Source organism: Macaca mulatta, chromosome 15 (genome assembly GCF_049350105.2).
Source record: "Macaca mulatta isolate MMU2019108-1 chromosome 15, T2T-MMU8v2.0, whole genome shotgun sequence".
In the NCBI taxonomy this organism is placed as follows: domain Eukaryota; kingdom Metazoa; phylum Chordata; class Mammalia; order Primates; family Cercopithecidae; genus Macaca; species Macaca mulatta.
In genome coordinates, this window is record NC_133420.1 from 42,051,489 (window position 1) to 42,070,544 (window position 19,056).

The window sequence follows — 19,056 nt, forward strand, 5'->3', positions numbered from 1 at the left end:
AAAGAATATGTGAGCATAAATAGCATCCACCCTGCAGACTGAGGACCTGGGAGGAAACTGTCTAGAACCATGAACAACAGAGCTGGAAGGCAGCCTTGGAGCCCTCTTATCTCTCCTCCTCCCCTTCTCTACATGCGGTCATTCCATACCACTGAGCTTCTCTGCGCTCTGTTCTGTCTGACTCAGGAAGGGGAGGGTTGGGTGAGGAGCAGGGAGAAAGAAGGAGGGATTCTTCTCCTCTTTCCCTAGGGAGATGATGCCTCATCCCCACTGATCTCAGCCTGCAGCGACTTCTGAATTTTTCTCTGCTGAGATCACATCTAGACTCCCAGAGAGCTCTTCCTTGCACTACTGAGAAAAAGAACCAGGACTCAATGTAGTGACTGGCTCTAATTTGTTTAAGGGAGCCTCATGAGAGAGACAGACCAGATGGTAAGATGAAGGACCTCAAGTTGTCCAACTAGCCACCTTAAAAAAAAATTAAGAGACAGAGTCCTGCTCTATTGCTCAGGCTGCAGTGGAATGGTCTGATTGTAGCTCATTGCAGGCTTGAATCCCCCTGCCTCAGCCTCCTGAGTAGCTGGAATATAGGCATGTGTCCCCATGCCCACCTAGGCACATTCTTTTTTTCTTCAGTATCAGTGGTTTGTTGGGAGGGTGGTGGTGACCCTGGACATTTCTGAAGCAAATAAGGAAAAAAAAAAAAAAAGATCTTTGCTTAAAAATGCTTTGTGGTAATGTTTCAGGGTAACAGGAATCACTATAATGTCAACACTAGAAAGTTATTTGGAGTGAAAAAACTATGCCAGTGAAGGCTGTAAATGCCTCTAACCTCCTTGCCTCTGCTTAGCTAAGAAAAGAGAGAAGCCACCAAGTAGAGATGGAGAAGAGAAGAGGAAAAGAGAAGGAGGTGTGAGCAAATACACAAAGGCTTCTTAGATATAATGCATCAGAGCAAGAAAAGATGGATTTAATTACAAGATTTCCTCTATCTCTCCTTGGCTAGTTTCATTCATTATTTGCAGCAACTGCTGGCTCAAAGCAACCTGTAGTTTAGGGGAAAAACACAAGTAGGACTCCCCACCTAGCTGAAGCCTTTCTTCTTGTCTACTTTCCAACCCACTGAGTTCCTGACTCTCTTAACTTTGTGGGACGTTGACACACATGTATCACTTATTCATTCAGTCAACTTCATTGAAGGCAGCACATTACAGTATATGAAACACATCTCCCAGTCATTAGTTAACTCATCTGATTGTCATCAAAATCCTGTAAGACAAAATCGTTGTCATTTTGTCTCTATCAAAGAGCACTGTTTCACTCAATGCCATGCAGCTTTTGCTTAATACAGTGCGCCTGGTCCATAGAGAATTCACATAGTGGATGCTCAATACATATTTGTTAAAGGAAGGACCTTCTATCCGGTTAACATCGAGTTAAAAGTTACAGCATGGAACATTAAGGCATGCTTCCTGATGGTGGGTGCCAGGTGAACATTCCACCCCTCCATGGGCTTTCTCCTGCAACTGGCAAGGGATAAAGTAATCTTTCTCCCTTCCTTGGAGAAAATGACTGTCAGTGGTGGGAAGCCACAGGAGAGCAAAGATGACAAATCTGCCTGGCTCATCCTTCCTCCCTAGTTTCTTGTTAATCAACAGAGGAACCAAATGCTTCCAAAGGACAGGAAGGTGAGTCTGGTCATTATACTCAAGCAAGTAAACAGGAGTAGAAATCTTAGCAAAGCTTGTGGTTGTCTGGTTATTAGAGACAAACCCTTAGATGTAAAAAAGAGTCCCTAGAGGCACTGAGTGTAACCATAACCAAAGCAGCAACCTCATTAATAATGCCAGCCTTCACGAGTTGCCCATCCTCAATGTGCAGGCACTGTGCCAAGGACATTACACGCCTCAGGTCTTTTTACGCTGGCACTAAGTCTGTGACGCAGGTCTTATGAAATTCATTTTACAGAAGAGGAAACTGAGACTCAGATGGTTCAGAAATTCCCTGGCAGGGAGTAGAATATGATATTGTTGGTCCAGGCAGTGTGCCAGGCTTTGAAGGAATGAAAGTTGGGTTAAAATATCAGTTATAGGGTTTCTTACTGTGTTACCTACTGTAATGTTACCTACCTCAGGGTTGCTGTAAACCTCGAATAGGATGAGATCATTAATAGATTCTCATAAATATATTAGTTCTGTCCTGGAAAGTAGGGAGGTATTAACAAGGAAAATATTGGTAAGAGGAGGTATTCCAAGCATGAAAACAGTTGGGAGAGAGTGTCAGTTAAGGTTACTATGGTTTTGAGTACAATAGTAGAGCCACAAATGCTGAGGCTGGTAAGCTAAGTAGAATCAAGATTGTGAAGTGGTTTGTATACCACATTAAGGAAACTGAACTTTATACTGAAATAGATGAAGAGCTACTGAGAAATTTTAAGCAACTGAGTGACATCAGAGTTGCCTTTTAGGAAAACCACTGTTGGCCTGGTGTGGTGGCTCACGCCTGTAACCCCAGCACTTTGGGAGGCCGAGGCGGGCAGATCACTTGAGGTCAGGAGTTCGAGACCAGCCTGACCAACATAGTGAAACCCTGTCTCTATTAAAAATACAAAATTAGCTGGGTGTGGTGGCACATGCCTGTAACCCCAGCTGCTTGGGAGGCTGAGGCAGGAGAATCGCTTGAACCTGTGAGGCAGAGGTTGCAATGAGCCGACATCACACCACTGCACTCCAACCTGGGCAACAAGAGTGAAACTCCATCTCAAAAAAAAAAAAGAAAAAGAAAAGAAAAAAAAAGAAAGTAAGTAAATAAAAGAAAAAACACTGTTTAGAGACACAGACACCATCCATCCATCCATCCACCCATCCATCCATCCATCCATCCATCCATCCATCCATCCATCCACCCATTCATTCCATTTATTCAAAAAGTAACTATTCAGTGCCAGGTGTGTGTCCAGAGGTAGGCTAGGCTCCAAGAGAATAAGTTTGCCAACATGATCTCTGTTCTCAGGGAGCTTTTAGTCTTGTGAGACCAGTTAGGAGAGTACTGGACTAATGCAGACAATACATGAACTGCAAAAAAGCATGCAAGGAGATGGCAAGTCAGAATTCCAAAGGAGGAAAAATGAACACAGCTGGTAGATTGATTGGACATGTAGTTGCAAGGTAAGGACAGGAGCTGAAGAAAAGAAGCAAAGAGAGAAGGGAAGGAAGGAGATAAGGAAAGGGGAGGAGGAAGTGTGAAAGTGGAGAAAAGAATAAAGAAGAAAAGAGAAATAAGCGCAGAAGCCCTGTTACTTCATTATTAATAGATATTCTTTTGTATATATGGTGATTAAATGAAAAATTACATATTTATATAAGTTGTCCACTAAAAATAAGGTCATATATGTGTATAGACATATATATTTATACATACTCATGCTGATCTACATTTACATTTGTGAAACACCATACAGGCACCCATTATATATCTATGTATATACACACTGCAGCTGTTGACACAAATATAGTTATAAAAACTTGCTGCCAAGCTTTTTTCCAGGTGAATAGTTAAGAACACCTGAAATATTCTGGGCAGAAAAATAGAGAAAACACACAAATGAGAAAAAATGAAAACAGTTAGTGCCATGTGCTAATCTCTCATGGAAAACCCAACACTTGGGATCTATTTAATACTTGCATAAGTGATCTTAACTGGGATTTGAGTCAGTCAGATCAAGAAATTTATATTTATCTAATTTATAGGCTACAGATATAACATGGCATCAAATATCTCAAAAATATTTATGTATGAAATACAGTTTTTACTCAAGAGGTAGGAGCACAACCACTGTCTATGAACAAAGGCAAACAGTTCTATGACTGTATTTACCTTCTTTGAAATGAAGTTAATGAAATGCAGCAGATTTCCAATAAAGATTTGTCAAATGAAGAGTCTTCTGCTAGTTAATATGGGATTATATGAAAAGAAGTTACAGCTCCATGGAATATTAGAGCTGGAAGGGACACATTATAGTTGAACTTTTCATTCTGCGGATACAATGCCATTTTCAGAGAAGCTATGTGACTCACTCAAGGGCACAGAGTACATCAATAGTAGGTCTGAGACCATGATCCAATCCTCCTCCTTTCTCTCCCCTGCACTCCCCATGTTTTTTCCCCAATCCTACAGATATGTCTGGCATTGCTCATGAATTTGGGTGTTTTAAGTTAGTTTGGGAAGTCCAAAAACTTAAACATGCAAAGATAAATAGGATGAGAATGAGTTGAGGAATAAATTGCAGAGTTTGGCTCATGGAAAAGTTTATTTCTTCAAGGATATTAAAAGGGTCTGAGCCAAAAGGATCACAGAGACTGTAATAGGATGCTCTAAAAAAAGAACAGTGTCTTTTCCTGGCCCACATGTACTAAATTTACATAGGAGGAAAACCCGGGGCTGCTGAGTTTCCTTGGAGCTCCGAATTGGCTCAGGGAACCAGAGACCTCAGTGCCTCCAGTTGAACTCCATTCTGCATATTATGCTTTAAGAAGGTCAGGAACAAACTAGGAGCAAACTTCACCAACTAATAGTCGCGTTGGATGTAGGTGTGGGGAGATGTCTGGAAATAATTTTATTCAAACAAGTGGTAGAACAAAGCAAGATAATTTTAGCCAGAGACATCTCAGGGGAGAATCTTGCTAATTCTACCTTCCAAGTACCTCTCAACCCCATAAACTTTTCTCCATTCTCACAGCCACCGACCTCACCAGCCCACCATCATTCCTCAGCTGGATTTTGGCAACAACCACCTTGCTGCTTCCCTTCCTCCAGCAACCAAATTCTCTTGATCTCTTCTTCACACAGCAGCCTGAACAATCTTTACGACACCCAAGTCATACCATATATCATGCCCTAAGGCACGTGGTTTTCTCATTGCCCTCGGTGTGAATCCAAACCCTTCCTCACCTGGCCATTATCCATCTCACCTAGAGTCTTACCTCTGCCACCTCCACCTTGTTTTACATGTTCTGAACCTACTTAAACTCTTACAGCCTTACTGAACTTTTGCTTATGCAGGTTATATCTATTAGTAGTTTCCATATTGTAAACTAAAACCAAGAAATTTGAAAATTCAAGAATACGTAAGAGTGTGTTCCACTAGCTATCAGAGCACAAATGACATCACATGTCATGTGTCTATCAGATAGCTCCATTGGACTCTCAGGAGTGAATGAGAGTGGAAAAAGCAAATGATGTCATACGTAATTTTATGAAAATACTTTTGACTTTGAGGACACCCTATAAAAGTTTCCAGGAACCCCATAAGCCTCTGAACTAGATTTAGAAAACAGCCACTCTGTGAACATACCAAACTTTTTCAAATTCTCAGATGCACCTTGTTAATAATGTTGTGATATTTCGTGGGAAGACTGAGTCTCCAGTTCAGAATGAAGTCCTCTTCTTATGGGCCCCCAGCACCACTTGGTACTTCTATTACCATAAGCCTGTTCACATTGAATGGCAATTGGCCATTTACTTATCTGAATTCCCTAGCAGACACTCAACATTGCCTTGCCCATGTGCCCAAGACAGTGCCCAGCATATAGTGCCTGTGTTGGTCACTAGTGAGACGGGTTCACTAGATGCAAGTATGCAAAATGTTGTCAGGTGGCGGAGACACATTCTTTGTGACAACCCAAAGTGGGTTCAGTTTGGGTGGAAAAATTACAATTGCAGATTTCAAGAACTTTCTAAAAAACTGGAGCTTGAACAGGTGCCAGGGAACCTCAGTGAGGATGCACATAGAGGGGATTCCTGCACTTGGGGGGAGCCCGGGCCTCATGACCCCAGGCGTCCCTCTCAGGTCTGATAGCCTGTGATTCTGTGAGGCTGAACTGAGGGCTTTTCCCAGACATCCCTCTTGCTTTACATTCCAGATGGATTTGTTTAGACTTCCCAAGTTTGACTCTCATTTTTATTTTAAGCTACTTTAAAAAATAAAGTGCGGTGCCGTCGTTTTTCAACTTCACTTTCCTCTCTGATCCTTCCCCCTTGCTTTATTCTATCTCTGGCTTTTTCTTTTCAACCTTCTTTCTAAAAATATAGAGGATAGCGGAGGAGTTCTCACTGGTGTTCAGTGAGAAGACTGATTCCGCTCCCTCTGATGCACTGGTGTAATAGTGTGCTCGCTCAGTGACTGCTGGCATGAGCTGACCTGCAGAGGAGCAAGATGGACTGGGTGGGGGCAGGGTCTATGTGCACAACCCAGAGGACCAGTGATGGGGAGATGAAACAATAAGAGGAAAGTATGGAGCCTCTGCCAGCCTGGTTCTGAGGCCAAGTGACAACAAGCGTTTGGCAAAAGGTATTCTTCTCTTAATTTCAATAATGATGTAAGAAAGCACAGAGATCATTGGTTCCTTGGGAAGCTGGTGAGACACTCCTGAGCAGGGAAAAGTCTGATAGTGGGTGGAACCCATAACAGTGGCAATCATAAGGCACTTCCATTAAGTGTATTACAGGTAAATAGATATCAAAAAGAGGGTACATAGAAAAAATTAAAAGGAATAGTTGCAATGCATGTGAAAGTGCTCTGTATAGTCTAAGAAATAACAGAAGAAGAATCAAAGACCACTGATGCCTTGAAGCCCCAAAATATTTGTATTGACTCTAAAGTGACCTTGTTTGTAACTAACTACAAGCAGTTGGGGACTGAAGGATATATAAATACCCCCAAGACACTGTGCTTGTATCAGGTGTGTGGCCTTGGGCGCCTCTTTAATATCTTAGTGTCTTTGTTTCCTCATTTGTAATACGAGAACATGTTAGGATGGTGCAGGTGCTCAAAAAGTGTTTGTCAAATGGATGAGCACTTGACTACTAACCTTGCAGGATGATGTTAATCAAATGAAATGATACATGAGAAAGACCCATAAAAATCATACTACTCCAGATATATTGAAAGACCTGTTCTTTGCACACTCCACCTGTCAGTGAGCTTCCAGAAGGCTGACTTACCTTCTGCTTCACGAGGGCTCCAGTGTCCTGATGGGCTGCAGGGCATTGGGGAGGAGGCGTTGAAAGCATACTGTACCAGGATTCTCCCTTCCAGGCAAAGATCACATGCTGATCCCAATTCTCTAGGAGGCCAAGGAAAGGGAAAATGCACCGACTTAGGAACAGTTGAATGAGCAACTGATGGGACTAGGCCAGAGTCAATGGGGCAGAGGACACAGCAAATCTGTGTTTCCCCCTTTCCTCCCTACATATGCCAAGGCTTCTAGAAATAACCATAAGTGAAATGCCTCCCCATTGCCCAGCAAGAACCTTGTTTGGGCCTAAGTGGCCTCTGTTCTGATGATGTACACATTTCTCTGATTTTTAGCAGCACGAAGTCAACAGGCTGAAGACTCACCACCTGCGGTAATTTTAATTTTATCAGGCATGTAAAGTTCCACTGAAGATTTGCAATGTAGTTACGAGAAAACCTTTTGCTCCATTTCATTCTCAAAGTTTACTCCTTTTACAATATTTATCAGGTACCTATTATGTGCCAGACACCATCCTGTGTTTTAGGCATTAAATATGAAGAGGGCATGGTTCCTTCATCTGAAAATAAGAGGGCTGGATTAAACGATGGCTAAAGAACCTTCCAGCCTTGACATTCTGTGGATGGATGAGTCACTCCTCGATTTTACAGTCAAAAGCAGTTTCTCTACCATGCCATCTAATTCATTTTAGCAGCTTTCCAAGGGGCTAGCCAATCCCTCAATGGGACCAGTCCCAGAAGTGGAATATTACGATGGCTTCCCCTACCAACTTGTGTCTTGTGTATCTGGATTCAATCTTCCTTTGGCCATAGCAGTCTCTGGGATCCTACTCATTTTCCAGATTTGGCATCTGTTTATGAGGCAGTTGTGGAGAAGGGAGAGGAATGAGTCCTCTTCTCCTGTCTTGTTGTGAACCAAAACCAGCAAATCTGAGTGACCTCTGCAGAGGGACTGGAAATGAAATCTCGGGAAGATGTTGAGAAATGTCCCAGCACAACCCGTTATTTCTCAAAGTGCAATGGTCCTGACGATAACTCTGTCATAATTCCTGGAAGAACGTCTGTGCTTTGGCTACCTGAAAGGATGCAAGGGAGAAGCCAGGTCTGAAGCCTTATGGCTTTCCCCTCACAGAGACATTCACTATGCCTCTGGGCTCACACAGTCAGGAACCTTGTGCTTGTAAGCGTCACAGTGTGTGGTTTCTCCCTGTTCCTCCTCCACACAGCTGACAGGAGATCATCCCCAAACCTCAAGATGAACAGGTCATGCCCCTGCTTACCTCTTTCTGTGATTTTATCCCCTAATGCCCTGTGATGTGGTATTCAATCCTCTTTCATACTATCCTCTGCTTCACTCTAGCTTTGTTTCTCTCCACGATAAGCTGTGCCTACCTATCATGTTGTGTCATGTTACCCAAATCCCCTCTGCAGACTTTTTTCACTTGGCTGATGTTTCTCCTCCTTCGAGTTCACCTTGGACATCATTTCCTCTGTGAAGACATTTTTTTCGACATGCAAGAGAGTTTCCCCCAAAAGATTGTGAGGTCCTTGAGGACAAAGTCAATATCTAATAACTATCTTTTTATCTCACACGGCACAGCACACAACTTATTTTATAATGTTGGTCAGTATAAGCAGTTGAATGGATGCATGGATGGATGGATGGATAGATGGATGGATGGATGGATACTAGTCACTTAAGCATGTGCTAATACTCATGGCTAACCTAGTGCAGATCTTCAAATTGTAGGTTTTGCGTTCTCAGCCTTATCATTGTAAGTATGAACCCATATGTAGGTGGAAATTTTGCAAGCACACTAATATTAATATTCAGTGATAAGATAATCATTAAATAGTCCATGGTTAATATGCTTAATGGAATGGCAAGCAGTTATTGCAGAAATATTTATAAAGATTATGCAACTTCATGGAAAATGTGTAAGCTATAATATTAAATGAAAAAGTCACATCCAAAGCTAAATCTACAGCAGTATCTCAATGTTCAAATAACCTTATGAAACAAAATATTATCAGCAGCAATTTCTGGGAAATGGAATATAGGATGATGGATCCCACCCCCTATTATTACTCTTTCTGGTTTTCTAAATTTTCTCAATATTTTAAATACATGAGTTACTCTTGGAGTAGCAATAATAACAATTATACAAATATACTCATATGCAGAAAAGTAGGAGTGGAGAGAGAGACTTCCTCAGCACTGCTAATGAAGGCAGAGTTCCCTTAGGATGACCACAATCCATGCTTAGTGGCTCTGAGTCACATGACTGGCTTTAGATTGACACTGGGATTACAAATGTTCTGGGATGAATTCAGGAACCATGCTGACCTTGATGGTCATTCATTCCTTCTTTCTATATCCCTTAGATGTTTTATTGTGGGCGATACACATAAAGCCACCTGAGTTTCAGTGAATTCTTGATATGTCCCAGGCTCCCAATAAATACTTTGATGAGTGCACAAATCATCATCCAGCTGAAGCATATGTATGATGTCCTGTCCTACACATCTAGGAATTGTATGTGTTTCCTAACTTTCGCATTCATTTTGTCTTCATGGGTGCCTATATTTACACATAAACATACACAAACATGCACAATGAAATCATAGACATGCAGGATACCAAAGCTGGGAGAGCTCATCTTTCTTACTTGGGTTTCATGAAAATCAAAGCTTAAAGCTCTAAGTATGTGCTGTCCACTATGGCAGCTATTAGCCTTATGTGGCTATTTAAATTTAATTTAATTAAAAATAAATACATTTTGACATTTGATTCTTCAGTCACACCGTAACATTTCAAGCCCCAGTTGGCTAATGGCTGTAATCTTAGTGCTGATATAGAATATTTCCATGATTGCAGCAAATCTTATTGGACAGTGTTTCTTCAAGGCATCCATTATATATAATGAATTAACTTGTCTCCTGTGAAACTAAAATAGTACTTATTATGTACCATCTTTGGGAGAAATGAGGAAATAGTTACTTAAATCATTTTCCACATCTTAAAATTTAGAAGAGGAACCTTGGTTGAGAAAGGCCAGAACTTCTTTGACTTACGGATCAGAAAACTGAGACCAAAGGCAGAGGGAATGGATGAGGTCACAAAGACTTCAGACCCAGGTTTCTTGGTTTTCAGTCCAGTACTATTTCCAATACACCATGGCCAATTGTCAGATAACTGAAACCACCCAGTCAACACGTGTTTGCAAGACAGATAAAAATAAAGGAGTTAGGAAAACCAGGGGTGGCCTTGAATTATTTATTCAGTTGCCCATGTGTGAGGACACAGGCTGTGGGAGGATCTGAATATGTTTTTTTAAGGGAAACCCTTGTATTCTCTTAGACCACAGATGTGAGAACAGCAGGAGGACATGAGGATGGCCAGGGGCGAGAGGTTGGCATTGATGGATGTAGTGGAAAACACCAGAGGCTTTGCAGAGAAAGGGAATTTTCAAGTAGCTAAACAGCTCTGGAAAATGTTGCACAAAATGGGAGCTGATATTTCTTGAACATAGAGTGTGTGTGCTTGGCATTTCACAGTTATCTTGCTGAATTCTTCACAAAAGCTAGGTGACGTGGGCATGATTAGCACATTTTGATGGAAGAAGACCCAGAGGATCAGAGGTGAGATGGCTTTGCTCAAGGTCCCATTGACTGGGAATGATAAAGCTGAGGATGGGAAATGGATGACCTGACATTAAAGCTTGTACACTTTCTACTAAGCCAACTTGCATGAGTATAAATTCCATCTGTGTGGGAGAGTGATATACATTAAAGACAGTTCCATTTCTTTACAACAATTTATTGAACTTGTGGACTGACTTCTTTTAGCCATAGACTATGGTCAATGTAGCTGCTAACTCTAATTAGATATGTTTTGGAAATGTCAGTTTTAATTTAACGTATGATAACTATGTTATGAAATCTTAAACTGAACAGAATAGCGATTGTATGAGCCTCAAGAACCAACTGACTATAGGTTATTAAAAACATATTGATTGAAGCTGAGGACACTGTGTAATAGAGACATATCTCATTACACAACAATTAACCCTCCAATAGGTTTCCAACAATCAGGTGGTATTTATTTAATGGACAATAACTGCTTTATGAAATATAAATTAAATACATACACAGGAAGCTTCATTTACAAAACTTCCATTTTTAAGTGGAATGGAGGCCAAGGCTTGACCAAAAGTCTGATACTTCTCATCACCACAGAAAAAATAAATAAATCTATGGGCTGCTGGAAAGCTCTGAAGTGTCACACGAGGTTTCCCAAACCCAGCTCTGCGCTCCCAGTGAGGATGGCTGGGGCAGGGGAAGGGGAATTTCTACAGAGAGCATAGGAAGTGCATTTCCTGCCCTGATGATCACATTTGCCAGCTGCCAAAGAAGGTTCTAGACTCAGGTACTGATGGTAATGTGATGAAAAATTAGTGCCCACATTTTATGTGGTACTGGGATCAAATATGTTTCAAAATTTTTAAAATTTTATTTTAATTGACATATGATTGTGTATATATTTATGGAGTACAGTGTGATGTTTTGATATTTGTTTACAATGTGGAGTGAATAAATTGGGCAAATTAACAAATCCATCATCTCTCACACTTATTTTTTTTGGCAAAAACATTTGAAATCTATTCTTCTCACAAATTTGAAATATACAATGCATTATCATTTATTAGAGTCACGATTCTGTGCAACAGATCACTAAAGCTTATTCCTCCCATCTACCTGAAACTTTATGCCCTTTGATCAACATCGTCCCTTTCCCCACTCACCCCACCTGCCTCTGGTGGTCATCATTCTACTTTCTACCTCTATGAATTCAATTTTTTTAGATTCCACATATATGTGAGAGCATGCAGTTATTTGTCTTTCTGTGCCTGTCTTATTTCACTTAGCATAATGTCTTCCAGGTTCATTCATTTTGTTGAAAATGACAGAATTTTCCCCCTTTTAAGGCTGAATAGTAGTATTCCACTGTGTATATACAGATGCTCCTTGACTTACAATGGGGTTAGGACTCACTCAATAAACCTATTTTAAGTTGAAAATACGGTAAGTTGACAATGCACTTTTGACTTAGATATTTTCAACTTAAAATAGGTTTATACCATCTTAATACTCAAAGAAATGCTGAATGCATATTGCTTTTTAATCACTGTGAAGATAAAAAAAGTGGAAGTCAAATTATCATAAATTGGAGACCATCTGTGTACCACATTTTCTTTACCTGTTCATCTGATGATGGACTCCTAGGTTGACTGTATTTTAGCTATTGTGAATAATGTACAGTGAACATGGGAGTGTAGCAATCTCTTTGGCATACTAATTTCAATTTCTTTAAATATATACAGAGAATTGAGATTCCTGGATTATATGGCAGTTCTATTTTGAATGTTCTGAGGAACCCCCATACTCTTTTCCGTGATGGCTATATTAACCTACATTCCCACTGCCAGTGCTCAGGTGGTCCCTTTTCTCCATACCCTGGCTAACACTTGTTATCTTTCATCTTTTTGGTAATAGCCATTCTAACAGGGGTGTGGTGATATCTTTTTGTGGTTTTAATTTGCCTTTTCCTGATGACTAGTGAGGTTGAGCATTTCTTCCACATAGCTGTTGGCCATTTGTGTGTCTTGAAGTGTCTATTTAGGTCCTTTGCCTAATATATCTTTGACATACACACAAATTCAGACAAATACACTTGTAAATGAGAATTTCTTGCTTCTTTTTGTGGCTTTTATTTATTTTTTCTTGCGGGGGGCAGTGTAATGCCTTTTCTCCAATTCTAGTTTTGAAACAACTTAATGAAAGCACATAGGAGTCTGAGATAACACAATACAAAACAGGAGCTGAAGCCCAGTCCCTACCACTTTCTATGGCTCTCTGGTCACCTTTCAGCCTCTTTCAGCTCCAGTTCTCTTTTTTATCTAGCAAATGAGGAAGATGATTCGTTTTGTACAAGGTTACCAGAAAGATTACATAAGATTCTGTATGTAAAGCATTTGGTAGAGAATCCCTCACATAGTAAGCACTTGATAGATCCCAGCAACTACAATAAAGTAATATTAACTAATTGTTAGCATGGTTATTATTTTTGCCATCATTAATATATCACCATTAGTAGATGAAGCATCCCAAAGAAGGGCTGGGCATAGGGGTAATACACTAATCTTCCCTGAATTACGGCAAAATTCCAAAATAGATGCAAATACCTTGGTCTATTTTCATGACCCTTTTAAATCTGGTCCCCTTAGAGCTTGAGCTCCTCAAGGAGTCTATATGGGGGAAAGTATCACAAGAGACCATTTGATTCAGGTCTCCACCTTCAAGCCACTGTAGTATCATTAGACCCAGTTTTCAGGGAAGGGAGAATTAGGCTTAGAGAGAGAAAGTGACCTTCTCAAGGCCATGTGGTTAATGAACAGTCAGGGCAGCAGAACAGAGGTATCTTGTGCCTTAGTTTATCATTCCCTTGTCTTATAAAAATGCTACCTTTAGTTCTACAAAATAATAAAAAAAAATTTGGCACAGTCAAAAATTGTGTTTATATGTTATATATGTATATGTATTCTTTTTTCTTTTCTTTCTTTTTTTTTTTTTGAGACAGAGTCTCACTCTGTCACCCAGGCTGGGGTGTGGTGGTACCATCTCGGCTCACTGCAACCTCCGCCTCCCGGGTTCAAGCGATTCTCCTGCCTTAGCCTCCTGAGTAGCTGGGATTACAGGCGCCCCCCACCATGCCCGGCTACTTTTTGTGTTTTAGTAGAGACGGGGTTTCACCATGTTGGTCAGACTAGTCTCCAACTCCTGACCTCATGATCTGCCTGCGTTGGCTTCCCAAAGTGCTAGAATTACAGGTGTGAGCCACCGTACCCGGCCTTGTATATGTATTCTTTTATGTAAATATGTACTTATATACAAACGTGATACACACATATATATATCCATATATAAGTATATATATGATATAATCTAATTGAAATATAATATAATATAATAATATAATATAATATAATATAATATAAACGTTTTTGCCTAGGCAATCACAACTCCTGAGCTCATGGAGACAAGACTAGTACCTCCATCCCAGAGGAGGTCTGTAGCAAAAGAGGGTTCCAAGTTTCTAATAACAAAGTGAATCTAAGTACCCATTCACTTAAAAATATTTATTATTATTTATTCATTTCTATTAACAACCATTTATTTATTCCCTGATCCCAAATTTAAAGCATGCTAGGTGGTGGAGATACCTTTTGAACAAGAACAAGAAATGCAGTAAAAATCCCTCTCCAACTCAGCTTCCCTTCCAAGTTTCCCTCTTCTTGGCAGGAGAGAGAGAAAGGGATCAACATTACACAGGGCACACTCACCTTTCAAAGAAATGGCCATCTATAGGTGGGAACCACTCCAGTGTCACAGAGTCCGTTGTGTGGCCCACAACTTGGGGAGCGAGGGCAACAGGCGCCGGTTTCCTGGAGGGCTGCCAGCTCTGGTAGACCAGGTCCAGGTAACAGTGCATTCTGGCGACTTGATTGGGCGTGAAGGAGTCCGTACAGTCGTCATCTGCAAGCAGGCAGAGGGAGAGATAAGCATCATGCTGCAAGGGCAGGCAGGCATACGAGAGAGTTATGACGGCTCCTGGCGGCCCGAGAGCCAGCACCCAAGTCGTTCCTTGCCAACTCGGGGCTGGCCTCTTCCAGCGCTCAAGAGTTAATGACCTGTGAACAAATTAGTGTAGTCATCACTTCTGGAGACAGGTGAGAGGAAACAGGAGGGAGGGAAGAGTGGATGGAACTGAAAAACTATGGCTGAGACTGGGAAGAGAGCAGCCCGGAGGTCATGGCAAAGGACACAGGCAAGACGAGCTATTTCCCACGGCCCCCAGATCCACCGGGTACTAAGTCAACAATTCCATTACTTCCTCCCTCCCTCAACCCCCACTCAATACGTCTCATTCATTCATTCATTCACTTGTTTATGCACTCACTCATTCATTCATTCATTGATGCACTCTGGTTCCAACTCACTCCTTCACATTCTTTCATCTACTCATTTATTAATTTCACTGTTAACTGATGTGGTGATATTGCCCTTCAAACAAATCTTCTGAGTGTCTACTACATTTCTGCTCTGTGCCCAAGGGCATGGAAAGATGAAACTTTAAAAGTTCCTGCCCATGAAGAGGTACCAGTCTAGTTATGAGGTCAAGACCAGTCCAATGTATGAGTCAAGGTTGTTACAAGGCTGCTAAAGTCCGTGATGTCGATCAGTGATAAGGGAGGAAGACAGCATGGGTGGGGGCAGGGACAGGCAGGTGACCAGGAAGTCTTCTAAAGGAGATAGTTGAGGTTGATCAGATTGCATGGCTAAGATTGGAAAAGAAAGGAGAGGGGCTGCAGGAGAAAGTGCTGCACGACTACAGAGGCATGGTGCCCTAGGCAGAGAGCACAGGCCAGGGAGTCAGGCAGACCTGGGAACAAGCCAGGGTAGTGTGCATGCTGAAAATATGAGTAGTAACATCTCCCACTCAGTGCTGCCATTGGTCCACTGTGCTTTAGACACGGTAAACCTCTTCCTTTCTCTCGAGTTTTGGAGTATGCATTACTATTTTCCTTATTGTACACAAAAGGATATTAAAGCTGACAGAGGGTAAACAACTATTTTAAAATCACAAAGCTAGGGATACATCTGGGATTTGAACCCAGGCAGTCCTGACTTCAAGGCCGTGCTTCTGATCAATATGAGATATGAGAACTTCTTTTCAAGCATAAATGAGACATTGTATGGATATAAAATCCTGCAGGTGGTTGATAAATGGGAGTTGAGTCTGAGGCTAAGGGAGCTTGGAACACAATCTCTCAGGTGTCTTTGGATCTAACGACCTTTGATCCTAATCTCTTTTCCAGGGCATGACCTAAGACTTGGCCCTGAGGGAGAACGCTTGCTTCCCATTTCTCCCTCCAGCAGTTTCATTCAACTGCCCCAGGGGCAGGACAAGGCACTGTTTTGGCTTAATTTCCAAAAACACCACTTCCCAGAGGTGTCCACCTGGTCAGGGAGCCCACAGCTAGGCCCCAGACAGAGGAGCACAAGGCTCTTGCAATCTTAAAATAAATCCGCTACTGGGAATCCTGCAGCATATACTGGTTTCTTCTTATCAAACAAACATTAAATACGTTTGGGCAGGTGCTGGACAGTTAGACATGGCTTTGAGAATCCAGCTTAGGGAAGGGGCAGAGGTGTAAAGGAGGTTCTATACAGAAGCTGCCTTAAATCCCCTTAGTAATTTTTTCCAATCTCCTTTCCAGCACCCCAGGTAAGTCTTTAACACATTAGGAGAAGCAGAAGAGCCCAGTGTCTCTTAAGAAACACAGTATAGTGAATAAACGAGTAAATCTCTCTCAAACCCAGATCCCACCATGTAACTCCTGAATACCAAACATTCTATGGTTCCCTATTGCAAGGAAAGAGTCCTCAGTCCAAAAAGGGCCAGATAATTGGACACTTTTTTCTTTGTTGCCATGAACTTTTGACTTCATCTCGAAAGCTTTGGAAAAGCCACCGAATAGGTTAGATGCAGGAAAAGGGCATGATGGCTAAGGGAAGAAGTATAGCCATGCGACTAGATTAGTGCACATAGAATCTGGAGTCAAATGGACAAGTGATTTTCTGCCCCCAGTGCCTCAGTTACCCCATCTGTGAAGTGAAGACAGTGATGATAACACGATTGCTCATTTCAAAACACAGCCAAGGTGCAGTGATGTGGGGTACTAAGAGCAATGCCTGTCCCATGATAAATGCTAGTAAATGGGAATTGGAAATAGTGTGTATGTGGTGTGTGTGTATGCTTGTGTGTGCTCATGTATGTGTGAATGTTACAAAACTGGAAGCAGGAAAAAAATTCAGGATATAAAATATGCATTCTCTTTGATCTAACAATAAGGAATTTATGGATTCAAAAGATAGATACTCTAGGATAAACATGGGTAAAATAGACATACAAAGATGTTTCTTGAAGCATAATTTATAATGGTGAAAATATTACAAATAGCACATCTGTTCATTTACAGGGAAATGGCTGTGTACTTTAAGGCACAGACATAGAACAGAATACTAATCAGGCATGACCAAAAAATGAGATAACTTTAAGACTCAGTTCCCTCGTGCATAAATTGGGGGCATTTAAATAAACTCCAAACCATGAATTTGTGAGAATTCAACAAGCAAGAGCACAAAAAGCATTTATCAAAATGAATGATGCTGAAAAACAGTAGGTTTTTTTCCCTGTATAAATATCTACTCTACTTGCTTCCCCCACAACAAAAAAGTATATTTTTCTTTTATAACCTAAAAAGGAAACATTTTCACATTTGTCGATAAAAAAAAAGTTTGAAAAAATGGATAGGTGATGGAACCTAGTAGGGAGACAGGAATGTATTTGAACTTTAAAGCTGAAGTTGAAGCTGGACACAGTGGCTCTCTCCTGTAATCCCTGCACTTTGGGAGGCCAGGGTGGGCAGATCACGAGGTCAGGAGTTCGAGACCAGCCTGACCAACATGGTGAAACCCCATCTCCACTAAAAATACAAAAATTAGCCAGGTGTGGTGGTGCATGCCTGTAATCCCAGCTACTCAGGAGGCTGAGGCAGGAGAATCACTTGAACCTGGGAGGCAAAGGTTGCAGTGAGCTGAGATCATGCCACTGCACTCCAGCCTGGGTGACAGAGTAAGACTCCACCTCAAAAGAAAAAAAAAAGAAAAGCTGAAGTCGAAATCTATCCCAAGGTGCACTACTTGGAGACTTAGCAGCTATCAAAATCTTGGGAGAGGTACCAAAGGGTTTTCATTTATCACAAAAACTCTGTCTCAATTAGCTAATGTCTAGAGTCTGCCCCACTCGGCTTCCGTCCCCCCAATGCCTCCCCTCTTGAAATCTATGGCCACTTCTTCTGGTCTCCAGGACTGGCCAGCTCATCTTGTTTTTCTGTCTTCATCTTGTCCCAAAGCAGAAAGAACTTTGGGACTTCAGCACTGGGAAGCCTATGCTAGTCCCCACGCTGTTGATACAGTACCCTGGGTTTGCTAACTGAAGCTTGCTCTCAAGAACAAATGTTCACCTGTGGCTGAAAGGCCCCACTGCATGGAGGTTCAGGACATGAACACCATGCCTTCACTCCACTTAGGACCTTGGGCACAATGTTGACCCCCTGTCAACCACATTTTCACCCACCATAAAATGAGGAATAAGATGTTACCTGTCTCATAAAGCTGATGAGAGCATTTAACAAGCTAACTAATGTCTAGTGAATGGATAACTAAGTTGCCTTGTGTAAAACTCCCTGTCTTTTTGATGTTTTTAAAAATAATGATAGTAATAATAGTCATAATAAATGTAGATAATAAATTTATAATAAAAAATTCACTGTAGAATATTTGGAATATGTCGAAAATGTTACAAAAAATAAACATTACCCTGAATTCATTACCTATATATAATAAAATTGATGTCTAAGGTATATGTGTGTATATGTATGTATATGTATCTGTTTGTATAGGGACGTAAATATCTACAGTAAATTTCTGTAATTCTTATCACATACATATGTACAGGTCTTACATGATATATATGGCTTTCTGACCCTTTTCACAGTAAGTAGTCAATGAATAATCCTACTAATCATCATTTGTTGAGCACTAATTATGATACCAAGGACAGTTCTTTTTTTTTTTTTTTAACTTGCATTTTAAGTTCAGGAGTACATGCACAGATTTTTTACGTAGGTAAACTTGTATCATGGGAGTTTTATAGATTACTTCATCACCCAAGTATTAAGGCCAGTACCCATTAGTAATTTTTCCTGATCCTCTCCCTCCTCCACACTTCAGTAGACCCCAGTGAGTGTTGTTCCCCTCTATGTGTCCATGTGTTCTCATCATTGAGCCCCCACTTATAAGTGAGAACATGCGGTGTTTGGTTTTCTGTTCTTGTA

General features: G+C 41.1%; 1 protein-coding gene across 1 annotated transcript in view; it reads right to left on the minus strand.

Moving 5' to 3' along the window:
* PAPPA (pappalysin 1) overlaps positions 1 to 19,056 on the minus strand; it is a 246,345-nt gene that overhangs the window by 166,000 nt on the left and 61,289 nt on the right. The window contains exons 5-6 of the mRNA XM_015116970.3: positions 14,437 to 14,629; positions 7,003 to 7,124 (exon numbers count right to left, since the gene is read on the minus strand). Coding sequence (XP_014972456.3) covers positions 7,003 to 7,124; positions 14,437 to 14,629 — 315 coding nt within the window. The remainder of the gene's footprint in view (positions 1 to 7,002; positions 7,125 to 14,436; positions 14,630 to 19,056) is intronic.